We start from the raw sequence: 13,892 nt of genomic DNA on the forward strand, positions 1-13,892 counted from the left end.
CACAGGCCCCAGCAGCCTCCTGCAATAGTTGCAGTTATTTATGTGGCACTGGAAAAACAAACAGCAACAGGAGCTCCATGCAGACTTATCATAAAGGCCTCTCGTAAGGTACTCTGCAGGAAACCTGGACAGATTAAAAATTAAGAGCAGTCTGCAATTTGTTATGTACAGTATCTTTATTTCATTTCCAAGACTGTTATAAAAACAATATAAAATCCATTCTTGTGTTTAGCGAAGATCCCTCTGATGGTCACTGTATAGTCTTTGAGAAAGAAAAGAGAAGCTTTGCATTCATGTCACAAAAAATATTTTGAATAAAAATACATATATTTTTTATTTTACCACATGTTTAATCTGGAGCATTGAGAAAAATGGCAACATTTCACTTTGGGAAATCCAAAAACTTAGCACATGTGGTATAGGGAATGTTACCATCCACCACTACATGCAGCCTCCTGCTACTCCGCGGCGAATAAAGCACATTTCCCCTCCCAAGCTGCCTCTGCAGCCTGGGCACGGCGTCCCCTCTGTGGAAAGTCTCTGCTGCTGCCGGAGTTTTGCTTTAGATGCACAGATGGCCGGGGAAGTGCCAGATCCTCGCTCACACATCGATCATATCGACCAAAGGAAGTGCCCCAGGGCTGCAGCCAGATCATGGGAGGTGGTGGCTGGGCCTGTCTGCATGAGCACACCACAGCTCTCCTTGGCCAGGTGCCTGATCCTTGCCTCTTCCAGGTCTTTTTTCCTGTCAGTACTGGGTGTGCTTTTTAAGAAAATTTATAAGAAACATGCACACTGTCCCCTGATTACCTAAAATCAAGCAGATTCCTAATGCCAACCCATCAGACCAGCCTGAATTTTCCCTGGCCCACCGCCGTACAGTTCACTCACCAAGTCACACACGGCCTTGCACATGCCGTACCGCAGGCAGGCTGCTTAGGACAATGCTTCAGCAACTCCCGTGGCCAAGTCAAGCCAGTTATTGCTCTGCAGAGATATCTAAAACCTCTCCTGAAGGGAAGAGCACCAAAGGCTGTGTTATTTCTATGGGCCACGGCACCATTAGAGGATGTGATCACACAGCTTCGTAGCAGCAAATCCCAATTTACCTACAAATTTGATATCCAGCTGGTGCCATCTGCCTGTCGGTGGTTACATATCACCCAGCCTGCAGTGTCTCCTCCTTGCTAGGACTGCTGGTTTCACACGTTGTGCTGTAACCGGCCCATTAAACAGCACACCACCATGACTTGCTGGATGATAAATTATCAGGAAAGAGTCCAGGCACTGCCTGAGCACCCACCAGCACAGCACCCATCTTGTCCTGGGCTTGCTCGGCCCAGGTCCACTGAACCCCCTGAAGCCCAGGGGAAACACAGATGCCCAGCTCCTCCAAAACAGCAGGCCTAGACTCTATTTTACCAGCAACAAAATAATTAAAACATACATACACATATAACATGGAAGTTATGCATGACCTGGCTACAGCTTATATTAAATGAGTGTCACTTCTTGTTATGGATTGTGAAGGCGTCTGACACAATGGAGTAAACGTATTCACGAGGTGATTCATTGTCATGACATGGAGAAAGCCATTTGGCGTTTCATACATTTCGGGAGAGCTATTTCATTGCAATCCACACTGCACCAGGCAGCAATGCATAAATATACAGCAGCTTAAAATTTCCTCTTCTTCTGGAAGTCCTATCAGTCTATAATTTTTTTATGTATATTTTTAATACTTTATGACTTACCATAAATTTTTCACCTTAATCTTGGTATCAAAATATATATTAGTGCAAAGAGAGACAATTTTAAGGCTGGAACTAGAGGACAAATATATTAATCATAGTGATGACATACTAATTCTTTTCTATTTCTACAGATCGTTTAAGAAAAAATATAATCTTCAGTTGCAAATGAAAATCATATTTCATACATAAGTTTTAATTTACATCACAGAATCACAGAACCATAGAATATTCAGGTTGGAAGGAACCTAAGGAGGTCATTTAGTCATCTGCTAGTCATCTAGGAGATAAACATCACATTTAATGCCGTGTAATCAGCTTTGTAGATAAATAATTCTTAATTAACACAGAGCACATTTCCTTTAAAATATTCTTGCCAGTGACTGACATTATTCACATCGCAATAAAAATACAATTACAGCTGAAGGCAATGCAGGCCTAGAATTAGAGAGTGGAGAAAAATGGCCACAGTGCTTTTACACTATGGATACTCCTAATGCAGTGATTCACAAGGCAAGCAAAATAACACAGGATCTTCTCCCATTGTCTATATCTATTTCTACTAATAAATGCTGTTACTAATAAATGATGTTGCTAATGTTTTGCTAACTTCAGTTCAGTAGTACTTTATTGCAATGAAATGTTGTCAGGGCCAGATCCTGTCGCTCAAAGTAAAACATTCAGCAAAACTAGAAGAGCCCCAAGGAATATGGAAGTGCATTTCAGAAGCAACAGCTCCAAGACCTCAGACCCTGGCAAAAGCAGCAATAAAGTGCCAGATTATTACACTGAAATGTTGGGATTTAAAATCTTGTTCAGCACAACTTATGTGCAGAGAAAGGCCCTTTCACCCTTCGCACCTCTTCCCATCAGATGGCACGATCCCTGCCATCCTAGGACACATCCCTGCTGCCTTCCCCACTGAAAGACACAGATCCTTGACGTAAGGTTCCCCAGCTGCATCTTCAGGTCCTACGCAGCCGTCAGGTCAGCACTGAGTTATGCTCTGAAGAATGAAGCCAGGACAGCAAGGTTGTGTGGCAGCAGCAAAAACATGAAGTTGGGGAGTGTGAATCCCAGCAACCTGAGTCTCTTTGTGCAATTCTCCCCCGACTCTGCTCAGTCACATGCCTTGCTCCAGTCAGGTGTTGGCTCTGATCACTTAACATCAGCATTAAACCCTAATTTGGAAACATATATCATTTTGTCTCTCCTCAACCTTTTCTCAGACAATTTGACATGTCAGGCTCTTCCAACACTCTATGTCTTCAAAATACACTTACAAAACTCAGTGAGGGAAAACCAAGGAAGGGAAAGCATCTGCTCAACCAAAGGTCCCAGGGAAAGCTGTGAGGTAACTCCAACCACAGGAATTAAAGACAGGTCACAGGCCAAATGTACTAAACCACAGAAAATGATTTCTGGAAGCCATACACTAACAATCTCTTCTCAGTGCCACTGTCCTGAAGCACCAGGCAGTGTACGTGCCTTCCTAGTGCTGTAGCAGCCACAACATTGTGCACACTTATTTCAGATTTCCCAAGAAGATGCAAGAAAACGGGTACTGGGTAATGTATGCAAAGGGGCAGCTCTATTTATACCGTCTTTCTACCCTCTTGGAATAGTAAGTAATGAAAAATATAGTAACAATAAAAGCAACAAATATGAAAGAGATGAAGGCTAACAATGATTTTCTGGTTCGGAAAAAGTGGCATTCAGTACACAAGGCAATCTCTTCTGGGCACAGCACCTCAGGAGTGTCAGGACCAGGAAACCCGTTCTTGTCAATTATTTCTCTGTAATGTTCCATCGAAGGCTTTGGCTCATATTGATTTGCAACATAACCATAGAGACCGTATTTAGGAGCAGTCCTGTCATTAAAAGAATAGACAAAATATCCTTGCAGGTTGACATTATCCAAGGCGTAAGCTGCAAGAGAAAACAAATAAATGAATAAATGTCACTTTGGCATTCAAGAGCAGTATCATATGCCAGTACATGCAGCAGGGGCAGGGAGATGTTAAAACTAGATCTGAACTTCTCTTCTTAAAAATAAGGTAATCTACATGCACATCCTTGCAGTCTTTGTCATAAAAAGAGTTCGTCAGCCACTGCCAGACAGTGTGATCTGTGAGTATCCTGTAATTTATTTCCTTATACTTGGTAAACACAGCTGTGAACACATGACTGTGTTTAATGATCAGCATGGAGCCTACAGTGAAAATATGGGTCTTTTTTCTGTATAACAGAACATGGGGTTTGGTTTCCCTGCATCTGGATTTCTGCAATCTGTTCCCCTGGCTGCTTGCTCTACCTCACAGAGCACCTCCTGAGGGGGAAATTCAAGGAAGTAGGACGTCAGGCTGCACTTCTCACTAGCAAAGGTCCGGAAACATCAGGAAAAGATGCACTAGTGCTCAGGGCGAGTGGGAAAGTTATGCAGATCACAGTCCACTCTTGCTATTGAGTTTCTGGTCCAAGAGACCTGCATTAGCCTTCACTGAGAATGTGTCCATGATCCATACTGCTAACTTGGCTACTGGAAGAGTTCTAGCAGCTGGAGCATTAACCTTCAGCCACCACTTCTGCCTGACAAAACCAATCAATCCACAGTAGGAAAAGTAAACTGTAATACCCTATCCCTCAAAAATCACTATTTTTTTACAAATTAAGGCAACATTCTCTCTAACTAGCAACTGCTGAATTTTCAAATGCCTCTAAAAGCAGCTTTCTGCAGTCACATGCAAGACACTTAGCACCTCTAACCTTCTTTTCAGGTGCAAAATGAGATAATATGTACCTACCCTTTTACAGAGCTGCTATGCAGGATGATTAGTCTGTGTCTGTAAAACTGCATGTGGATTTAATGGTGTTACATAAATGGTTATTGCTGTTCTTCATTTTCTATTGGCAAAGGTGAACTTACACACTGTACAAAAAAAGTATTTAAAAATACAGCCTCAGCCCAAAGGGTCCTCTACTGTGTTCTGGAACTGTTTATCCACATAAACCTGTTGGCTCCCCTGGAAGGAATCAGGTGAGCAACACCACACACACCAATGCAGAATAGGAAACTTAAGGTGAGACCACAGGTGTACCAACCCTCCCCTCATTCCTCTGCAGCGTGACACTGAGATAGGGACACGAGATTTTTAATTCCCATCGGTTAGAGCAGAGCGCCTTGCAGAAAAAATGTAAGTTTTGCAGAAACCAGAGTCAGTCACAATGCCAAGGTTAAAAGCTTGTTACATACCTAAGGACAAGATGGACAAAAGCACAATACCAGAGTGGGAGAAGAGAGTGAAAAAGCTGGTATTACTGACTGGCTGAAGTGTGTGATGTCAAGAGTGAAAAAGAGGGCTTTGGGGTAACTATTGTGACTGCTTAGCAGGGATATATTCACCTGTGACAAAGGAAGCGGAAAGACAGAAAAGTATGGCTTGCACATGATGATTAAGTGGAAAAATATAGTAGCTATTTCCAGCCTGTAAAGAAGAGGTGGGAAGTAATTGGGTGACCGTTCATTGGGTGTATGAATGACAAAGTTTTGTGAACAACAGGGGTATGTGCAGCTGTTCTGTCTAATGGGGACTGGGAGAAAAGCCCATATTCATACACACTTAGAAAAGAAGAAGTGCCAAGAAGTGGTACAGTCTGAAGTGTTAGGAAGAAGACAAAGCAATAAAAACAAACAAACAAACAAAAAAGCAATGGACTGAAACCACAAACCCAAACATATCCAAGATATGTTTTTAACTACCCATGCAAAAAACATTCACCCAGTATTTCAAAATGCTGGCAAAGAAACTCTTGGGCACTTAATATTGATATTCACTAGTTCCTGAAAGAGGTGGAAATTACAGACAAGGAAGTTAAAGCCAGTACTTAACAGACCTAGGAAATGGTGGAACTGCCAGACATCTTTCACTGCCTAGCAAAATAGTGGAATAGATTACATAAGGCTTGATAAATAAGAATTGCAGAAGATATACATATGATTAATGCCAATCAGTTCATGAAAAATAAAACTTGCTAAACTAATTTGACATCTTGGCATCTTTTTTATGAGATTGATAAAAATAGTGATTTTTGATGTAATATACCTAGGACTCCATAAGGCAACTGAGTTGGTATTATATGGCATTTGGTTTAAGAAAATAAAATGTTATGAGGTCAAGGTGAGCCCATAATAAACAGATTTCAACTGTTTTCAAATAGCACTGGTAAGCCTAGAAACGTAATTGCAGATAAGTGTCCCCGTAGGTGTATGTCCCATTAGGTGATCATGGAGAAATAGCTTTTAGCATTTAATCATCTTTCAGTGACCTGAAAGAAAACTGTTTCCCAGAAAGTCTGCAAATAACACAAAGATTAGGGACATAACTTAGCTAATATAGCAAGCTTTCTACAAGCAGGCTATGGGTATTTGAATGTGACCGAATGCGAGGATGTCAAAGATGAAGCAGACCATATGTCAGTCCAGACAGTTCTGCCCCATGGGGCAGGAACCTGTAAGTGAGTTTAAAATCACAGTAGATAACCACTGACTGCACATGACCAACCTGCTGCCATAGCCAAAGAGCTAATAGGCTGCTTAGACATACAAAAGAGGAGTACAAGGGTAAGAGGTTACGTTAAACCCACTTCATCTATAGGTGTGGCTGCTGTAGAAACAGTGTGTCCAGGCCTGGGATTTACTTCTCTTAAGAAGAATGCTGGCAAACAGGAAAAAGTTTAATAATTGAAAGGTTCTAAATCATGTTTTATCGTAAGGGACACAAAGAGCTTTGTTTGCATTATTTATCAGAGAGTTAAATGACAGTTGGCTTATTTTCTGCCTGTGAATACTTCACAGGCAATACATGGAAATGCATACCTAAATGGCTTAAAGCTGAAGACAAAGAAATTAACACTAGAAATAATATATATATATATTTGAAAGCTGTAGGTAATTTGCCACTGCAACAGCTTACATTGAGAAGTAGAAAATTCATTATCAGTAAAAATTATCTCATCCAAGTCTGGTGTTTTTCTAAAAAATATCTGCATTGTGTGACAGGATGACTCAAAATGCCTTCATTTTACCTTATAATTTATGAAACTTTTGAGACAGAAAAAAAGACTGTTTTGAGTTCTGAATAGCAGGAAAGAGTCCAGGAAACAGCATAATGAGGTAGACAGCTGAATTACTATGAAGAGCCAAGATAACGGCTGGATTAGATACAGAGACAGCTGAGGAAGAGAGTTCATATCCAGCCCTGAAGCACATCAGTGAAGAGAGAAGCAACAAAGCAAAGCAACAGTTGAGTTTCAATAAGAAGAAAATATGATTAAATATGTGTGGAGCTACTCACATGACATCTACTTAAAGCTCTTGAATTCACTAAAAAGTTCTTCTGCTACGTAATGTAGAATACATGCAAGGTCAGTCTTCCTTATGCTTAGTAACACCAATTAGTTGCAAATGAAAGGAAAAACTATGCTGTAATAATATTTAATTTGTGGAGTATTCTACATAAAACTTAATTTTTTGAAGTAAAACATACTCTATCACACAGTATCTGTTAAAAAAATGGTATTTGTGACATATAAACCACCTATGGTTCCTTACCTTTTAAAGCTTCATTGATATAATTCTGTATGTAATACACTCTGAGCTTATCGTGCACCATATTCTGGTCATCATCAATTCCATTAGCCATAACGTAAATTGGGATCTCGCCATATTTTGATTTAACCCACTTGAGCAATTTACGCAGTCCCCAGGGCACTACTGCAGCTCTGTTGGGGGAGTGCAGCCATGTGATGTCATTGATCATCTGAACTTCAAGATAGTGGTCATATTTTAGTGCATCTTCTTTCTCCCAGCCCACAAGGGTGGTAGTGTAATGACTTAAAGCAAAAAAATCAAATGAGCCCTGGATTAATTTCTTTTCATCTTCTGAGAAAGAAGGCAAGTGGAAATTATAGAGGTCAACACTGTTTCTTCGGTGAAGCCATGCTCTCATCACACGTGGGTAGTCACCATTCCCAAAGATGGGCTCTGCAAGCCAGCCAATGTCGAACTCCAAAATTCTGTCAGCAACTTCTTGGTCATTCCTGGAAAAGGGACAGGCTGGTTCCACCCAGTCAGCTTGCAGAGCTATAGATATTTTACCCTTCTGAGATCTTCTGAATTCTTTGTCGTAAAGATGCCAAGCTTTCGCATGAGCTTTCAGCAGATTGTGCCCTGCAGTGTAGGTCAAGTTTTTCACAGACGGTTCATTCATTGTGATCCAAAATTTTACATAGTCCCCAAGACTTGTAAAGCAGAATTTGGCATATTCAACAAAAGCCTGAATGGTCTCTGGGTTTTCCCAAGCTCCGTATTTGGCAAGGGAAGCTGGAAGCTCTTGGTTCTCAGCCATAGGTTGCCATAAAGCAACAACAGGAGTTATGTTAACTCTGAGAAGTTCACTAGCAAAACACCGATAATAATGTACAAGTGTGTGGTTGATTAGAGAAAGATTACCTAAAGGAAGGATTAAAGACCACTTCAGTGAAAAATGGAAGTGGGTGACGTGCATTTCCTGTAGAAGAGAGACCTGGAGCCTGATAGCAGCAAAGTCAACACAGTGATGCTTGCGTTTGGAGGTGAAAACCCCATCCACTTTAATCAGTTTCTTCGTCTGGTGAACATCCCACACATAAACGTTAGGGTCAAGAAACTGAGCAGGTGTTGTGTCTACCTAGGTAGAATAAGAAATATACCAGATTCAAGCTGTTTGTTTTAGGTATGTAGGAACATCATATCCATCGGGCACAAGTTACTGAAAGAACTTCACAAGTCAAAACACTGCATTTAGCACTTCTCTCACATCTCTGATATGATAACATCTCTGGCTCATATGAATGAATTAATCTTCTGCTAACATGTGACATCAGAAAAGTACCAAATCTATATATCATTTTCAGCCATCCTAGCTTATGCTAATAGTCACCATATTTATATCTTCTCCAAACTGCTGCACTCCTTACAGGAAATGAGGGATTGCTCAGGACTAAGGCATTAACCTGCAACAGATCTTCAGAGAAGCAGAGCTGCAGCAAAGACTACAGGCATTTTAAAAATGTTTTCCTTTCAAGATTAAGAAGCTATACCAATGGGCCTGTCTGTTGTAAATTACCCAGCAGCTTCTGTTTCAAGACCACTCCCTGAACACAGTAAAAGAAATAATGAATGCAACATCATTTCTGTCACCATTTTTTTCCTGACTATGATGCAAGATGAGTAATGCTGCGCACTTGATTTTTAGCGTGAACTCAGTTGACAAGCAAAACTTTTCCTTCTTGTTAAAGAAGTCCTTTTTTTATTTAGCTCATACTGAACTCAGTTCCAAGTTATTTCAGGAAGGTGTTGATTTCTGTATGGTTTGGGCTTTTTTTCAGACCTCTGAGTAAACCCACTATATGTCAACCCAACAATAAAACTTACAGTTTTTCTTTAAGTCTTTAGGGCATCAGATGTCAGAAATGCCTGTATGACATACCGCAGACAATAAAACATGAGCTTCCCAAGCTCCCACAGAATTATAATTTCACTTTTAAATGAGTATTGCAAACATAGTAAGGACTAGAAAATGGAACAGTGAATTGCTTAAAATAATGGAAAAAGTAAAATCTCCTTCTCATTCATACTCTAGCATAGAAGAAAGATCCAAACTTCAAGATACTGCTCCTACATATGTGTATGGACCTTTCATATGTGTACACCTACATATGTGTATTTGTCCCTTTCTCTCTCTCTTTCTTTTTTTTTTCTCTTTCCATTTCTTTTTTTCTTTTGGTTTTTGGGTTTGGGTTTTTTGGTGCAAGGTTCCCCCGAGTTCAGATTTCCTTGTCCTGCCCTCTGTTTGAAAAGCAGGTGTCAGCCTACAACCAGTGTTCAACTTGTAGCTGAGGCTCTGCAGACTGTATAAAGAAGATGCTGAAAATCAGTTGCTATTTTCTCCGGAGAGGTCAGTACTGTGCTTATAGAAGAAAGTAATAAAAAACAGCATGTCTGAGGGAAATTGCTTTTCTGGTGAATTGTCCCTTGTAGATTACTAAAGGATGCATTTCCACTAATACTCTGGGAATGCTGTCAAAAGAGTTTTTCCACTGTGATGCATCTACAAATCACACTACCTAAGCTTTATAGCACAAAATGTTTGAACAGCCTTTTGAAATGAAAATATTCAGCTTTGAAGGTTTGGGGGATAGGAGAGATTTTTTAACTGTCTTAGGCTGACTGACTCCATAACTCTGCAGCTGTTATTGATCCCAAATTCAGCAATTTCATTTCCATTCCCTAACCTGTCTGGGAGCTAGGATAATGACTGCTGAATATTCTTGGAAATCAGTGTACCAGGTAAGGAGAGTGCAGTATTTTTCAAGAGAACAAAGTCAGATCTTAGTTTTGGAGTAAGAAAAAAACAAACAAGCCCCATATACTCTAGCCTTAAGAAAGATTCTGTCTTTGTGGAAAATCTAAATTAAAAATTCTGTTCTTGGATCCAGCCTCAGAGCTGAATTTAACTGCACATCGTTACTGTGGTTAGAGGAGCCCTGTAAGCCAAAACAACATCTGAGAATCATAGAGCCAAACTATGAAAGAGACCGTAACTAAGATACAATTTTTACACATGCTATGAAATCTTAAAATTTGAAAGGTACTCCTGAAATATCAGACTAACTTGAAATAAAAAGAGGCAGAGCTATGAACTGGATCCATGAACTAGCTAGGTGCTATCCAGGGGTACTGAAGCCTCAGTCAGACACAGCACTACACAAAATGACAAGGAAGGAATACAGAAATTTCATCTAAATCTAATATTGTTTACTTTTCTTTAACACAGAAGTCCTCTAACAAAAGTGCCAGAATGTACATATATAAGATGTAGAAACATAGCACTGTAAACACTGAGAGTTTTCAGCAAGCTTTCTAAATGTGCACGACCACAGTGGGCAAATACATTGCCATTGACTTGAAAAAGCAGCAGTACGTCTCTTTTCATAAACAAGGACCTTTGGAAATATGCTTTAGCGGAGTAACTTTCATTTGAACAGGACTGACTTCAGTAACCGATCACGTAACATGTCCAGGGATGATAAGCATCAGACCCCTTTCAATTGCTGTGTGTTTTTATAGACCGTTGCTTTCTCGACTGCACTTCACTCCAATTGGATCTCCTTGGTCACACACAGAAAGTCTAGTGAAGACTGAAAGGCATGGTGTTTGCCACAAAAGCCTTGCACCCATCTCTTTCCAGCACTGTGGTAATAAATGTCAGCAAAGACATGTTATCTGGCAAATTTATCAATACGATCTTGACCACTGGTCTGGCTGGAGAACCTACCAGCTTTACCATCAGACTTACCTGAATATAGTTGTCAACAATCCCCCAGGCAAACCCACAGGGAAAGACCCCTTCTATGGGCAGGTTTTCAGGCAAAGGTGGGAAGCCATTTTTTTCTATCAATTTTTGATAGAACAAGACAGAAGATTTTGGCATCAACTTTTTGTCGTGGCTCTGGAAGTCAACATAAAACAATCCACGTCGAATGCTGTATCCCCTGTGCCATTCAAAGCCGTCCAGGAGGGACCAGACTGTGTATCCAAACACATTAACTCCATCGTACCGGATAGCTGAGGAAAGAACAAAACCCAAACTCATCGCAGTGCTCATTCTTCCTGTGCTGGAACCAGCAATGTTTATGGTATTCTCATGCAAGAACAATGCAATAGCTCAGGTAAGTATCTCAGTGTCTGCTTCAAAGCCCATTCAGGGAATGTATTTCAGCTGCACAGCATGCTCTGGGGCAGGCTCCCAGGGCATGGGTGCACTGTGGAAGGCAATAGAGGTACTTGGTTTATCTTTAAACAAGTTAGATTTAGAAAAAGAAGTGCTGCAGTGGTGGTTCAAGCAGTGCTGCTGATTCAGTGTGCCAAACCTTAGCCTCGTACCAGGGCACAATACACCTGAACAGTTTGCAGCATCTGAGCCAGTAACTGCGCAGCGCTGCACTCTACTAAGCATTGCAGCTCACTCTTAAGTGTCATTAATGCAGCACTACTACGTACACGAACCAAGTCAGACTCCTTTTTCACCTTCCTCTCCACTACTAATCTATATTAAGAAAACCCTGATAACACTTTTGGGGTTTTGATGCATTTTTATTAGCATGGATTGTAAATAGAAGTGTTAATGCTGGAAGACTGCATGTGAAGACTGACTTTCACAGTTCTGTCTCCTGATATCTTTTATGGCATACTGTTTTCCAGCTTAAATATTTATAGGTTTCTAAAAATATATATGCATTCTAGGTCAACTCTATGGCTTTTATGAATCACCACACACTTTGCAGGTTAAAATCAAGGTCTACTGTCATCTGTTAGTTAGTATTGCCAGCATTACAGTTTTATTTTGAGATTCCAAATGATACTCGCTTTTAGTTGTATTAAACACTGAGATTCAGTGAAATGTTCCTGGGCAAGGCTCAGCTTCAGGAAAACATGCAGGAAAGTGCTTATTTTAATTACATAATTAGACCCACCCTAATTCAGCAATGCATTTAAGCACATTGTTATAAGTTCTTTTGAACTTGAATTTGGCTCAGCAGACAGCTGAGTTTATCTTTATTACTCACCATCTTCTGTAAACCCAAACTGGGTACTGACTGCACATAATATTTTCCACCCTAATAACACTAACAGTGTATTTCAGGCAACCAGAATATCAAGATCCTCATTTCCTCGTTTTATTAATGTACCTCATTACAGTAAGTTATGAAGGACCACATGGATTCTTCATTGTAGCCCTGTTCAAATCAATTAAATTAACTCTGGTTATATAAGCTATGAATTTGGCACAGCTTCTATCACAGGTCGTGAGAAAATGTCTAAGGAAATGGAATACTTCTCCTCCTAAAGGCACCATTCTTTTATGTTTGGCACATGCTGATATTTTTCTAACCTCCGCACATATACATGATGACATCTGCCGTACCAGCAGAGTAAAAGCCAGTACAGGTCCACTTTGTTAGACAGAATTTCTCTTTGAACAGCACGTCACCCCTCCTGTAAGTCATCACACAGCACTCCTGCGCTTCCTGAGCACCTCAAAAGTCCCCCCCAAATCCTTCTTTCAAAATGTATTAGCTTTAAAGTGTCACCTATGAAAGAAGCAATGTGAAAAGATTTTGGAAGTTTAGAATTCTCAAACATAGCATCCCACAAGAATTTCATTTTACTGAAAATAAATACAATGAAAATGACCGGTTTTTCTTTTTTGCATTGTCTACCTACCCTCTTTTTAGTGTCTGTCACTGTGCAAGCCAGGCTGACTGAAAGCTAAACTCTCCCAGCTTCTGAAACTGAGTGGCCTTGTCCATGCTACCTGCTGGAAATAATGCCTGAGTCCTCCTCAAAGTGTGCCTAAAAGTGTGCTACTGCACAGGCCAGAGCTGGGCCAGAACTGGGTTAACGATTAAACAACATTGACCGTCTCCTACCACCACTTCAGCTCATTCTCTGTTCAGCTCACTAGTCTAGAAATAGCACAAGGAATCATAACAGACCCATAAATAACAAATAAAGATCCTTAAAGCCCTCTGCTCAGCTACTGTCCCACCCTGGAGGGGTGAGTGAAACCCAGAGCTCCTGTTTCCATGTGGAAGCTGCCCAAGGCTCTATGTTTTTCCTCTGGACATACCTAAGAATAGCTCGATCCTGACCTGTCAGAGGACTAGCTGTCCCTGTTCTCCTTAAGACTCTGGATTCAGACCTGCTAACTCCACGAATAATGACCTAACCACTTGGCTAGTTGACATGGCACAGAGGAGCTCTCAAGCCCTTCTGTTCTACATGCTCAACTTAACAACATATTTGTTGTATCAGAGGGAGAGCAGGGAAATGAATAAGATCCTAGATTAGGTGGTTAGATACACACCCATGTGAGAAGACAACTCCAACCAACTAGCACCTCATTAATATTTAACTCCTTAATATTACATCTCTATTCACTCTATTCTATCCCCATTTCCTCATTGTTATTTGATTAGCAGTGGAGATCAATAGCAGTAAATGACAAAAAAAAAAAAAAAAGGGGGTTGTGAATCCCA

The 13,892-nt window shown here is 40.5% G+C and overlaps 1 protein-coding gene across 1 annotated transcript in view; it reads right to left on the reverse strand.

Annotated features, from left to right (window-relative positions):
* Positions 1-271: 271 nt before the first annotated feature.
* The window catches only part of KL (klotho), a 50,045-nt gene continuing 36,424 nt past the window's right edge, over positions 272-13,892 (reverse strand). The window contains exons 3-5 of the mRNA XM_035542714.1: positions 11,150-11,418; positions 7,363-8,479; positions 272-3,680 (exon numbers count right to left, since the gene is read on the reverse strand). Coding sequence (XP_035398607.1) covers positions 3,343-3,680; positions 7,363-8,479; positions 11,150-11,418 — 1,724 coding nt within the window. The 3' untranslated portion in view covers positions 272-3,342. The remainder of the gene's footprint in view (positions 3,681-7,362; positions 8,480-11,149; positions 11,419-13,892) is intronic.

This window comes from Cygnus atratus, chromosome 1, assembly GCF_013377495.2.
Source record: "Cygnus atratus isolate AKBS03 ecotype Queensland, Australia chromosome 1, CAtr_DNAZoo_HiC_assembly, whole genome shotgun sequence".
NCBI classification, from domain to species: Eukaryota; Metazoa; Chordata; class Aves; order Anseriformes; family Anatidae; genus Cygnus; species Cygnus atratus.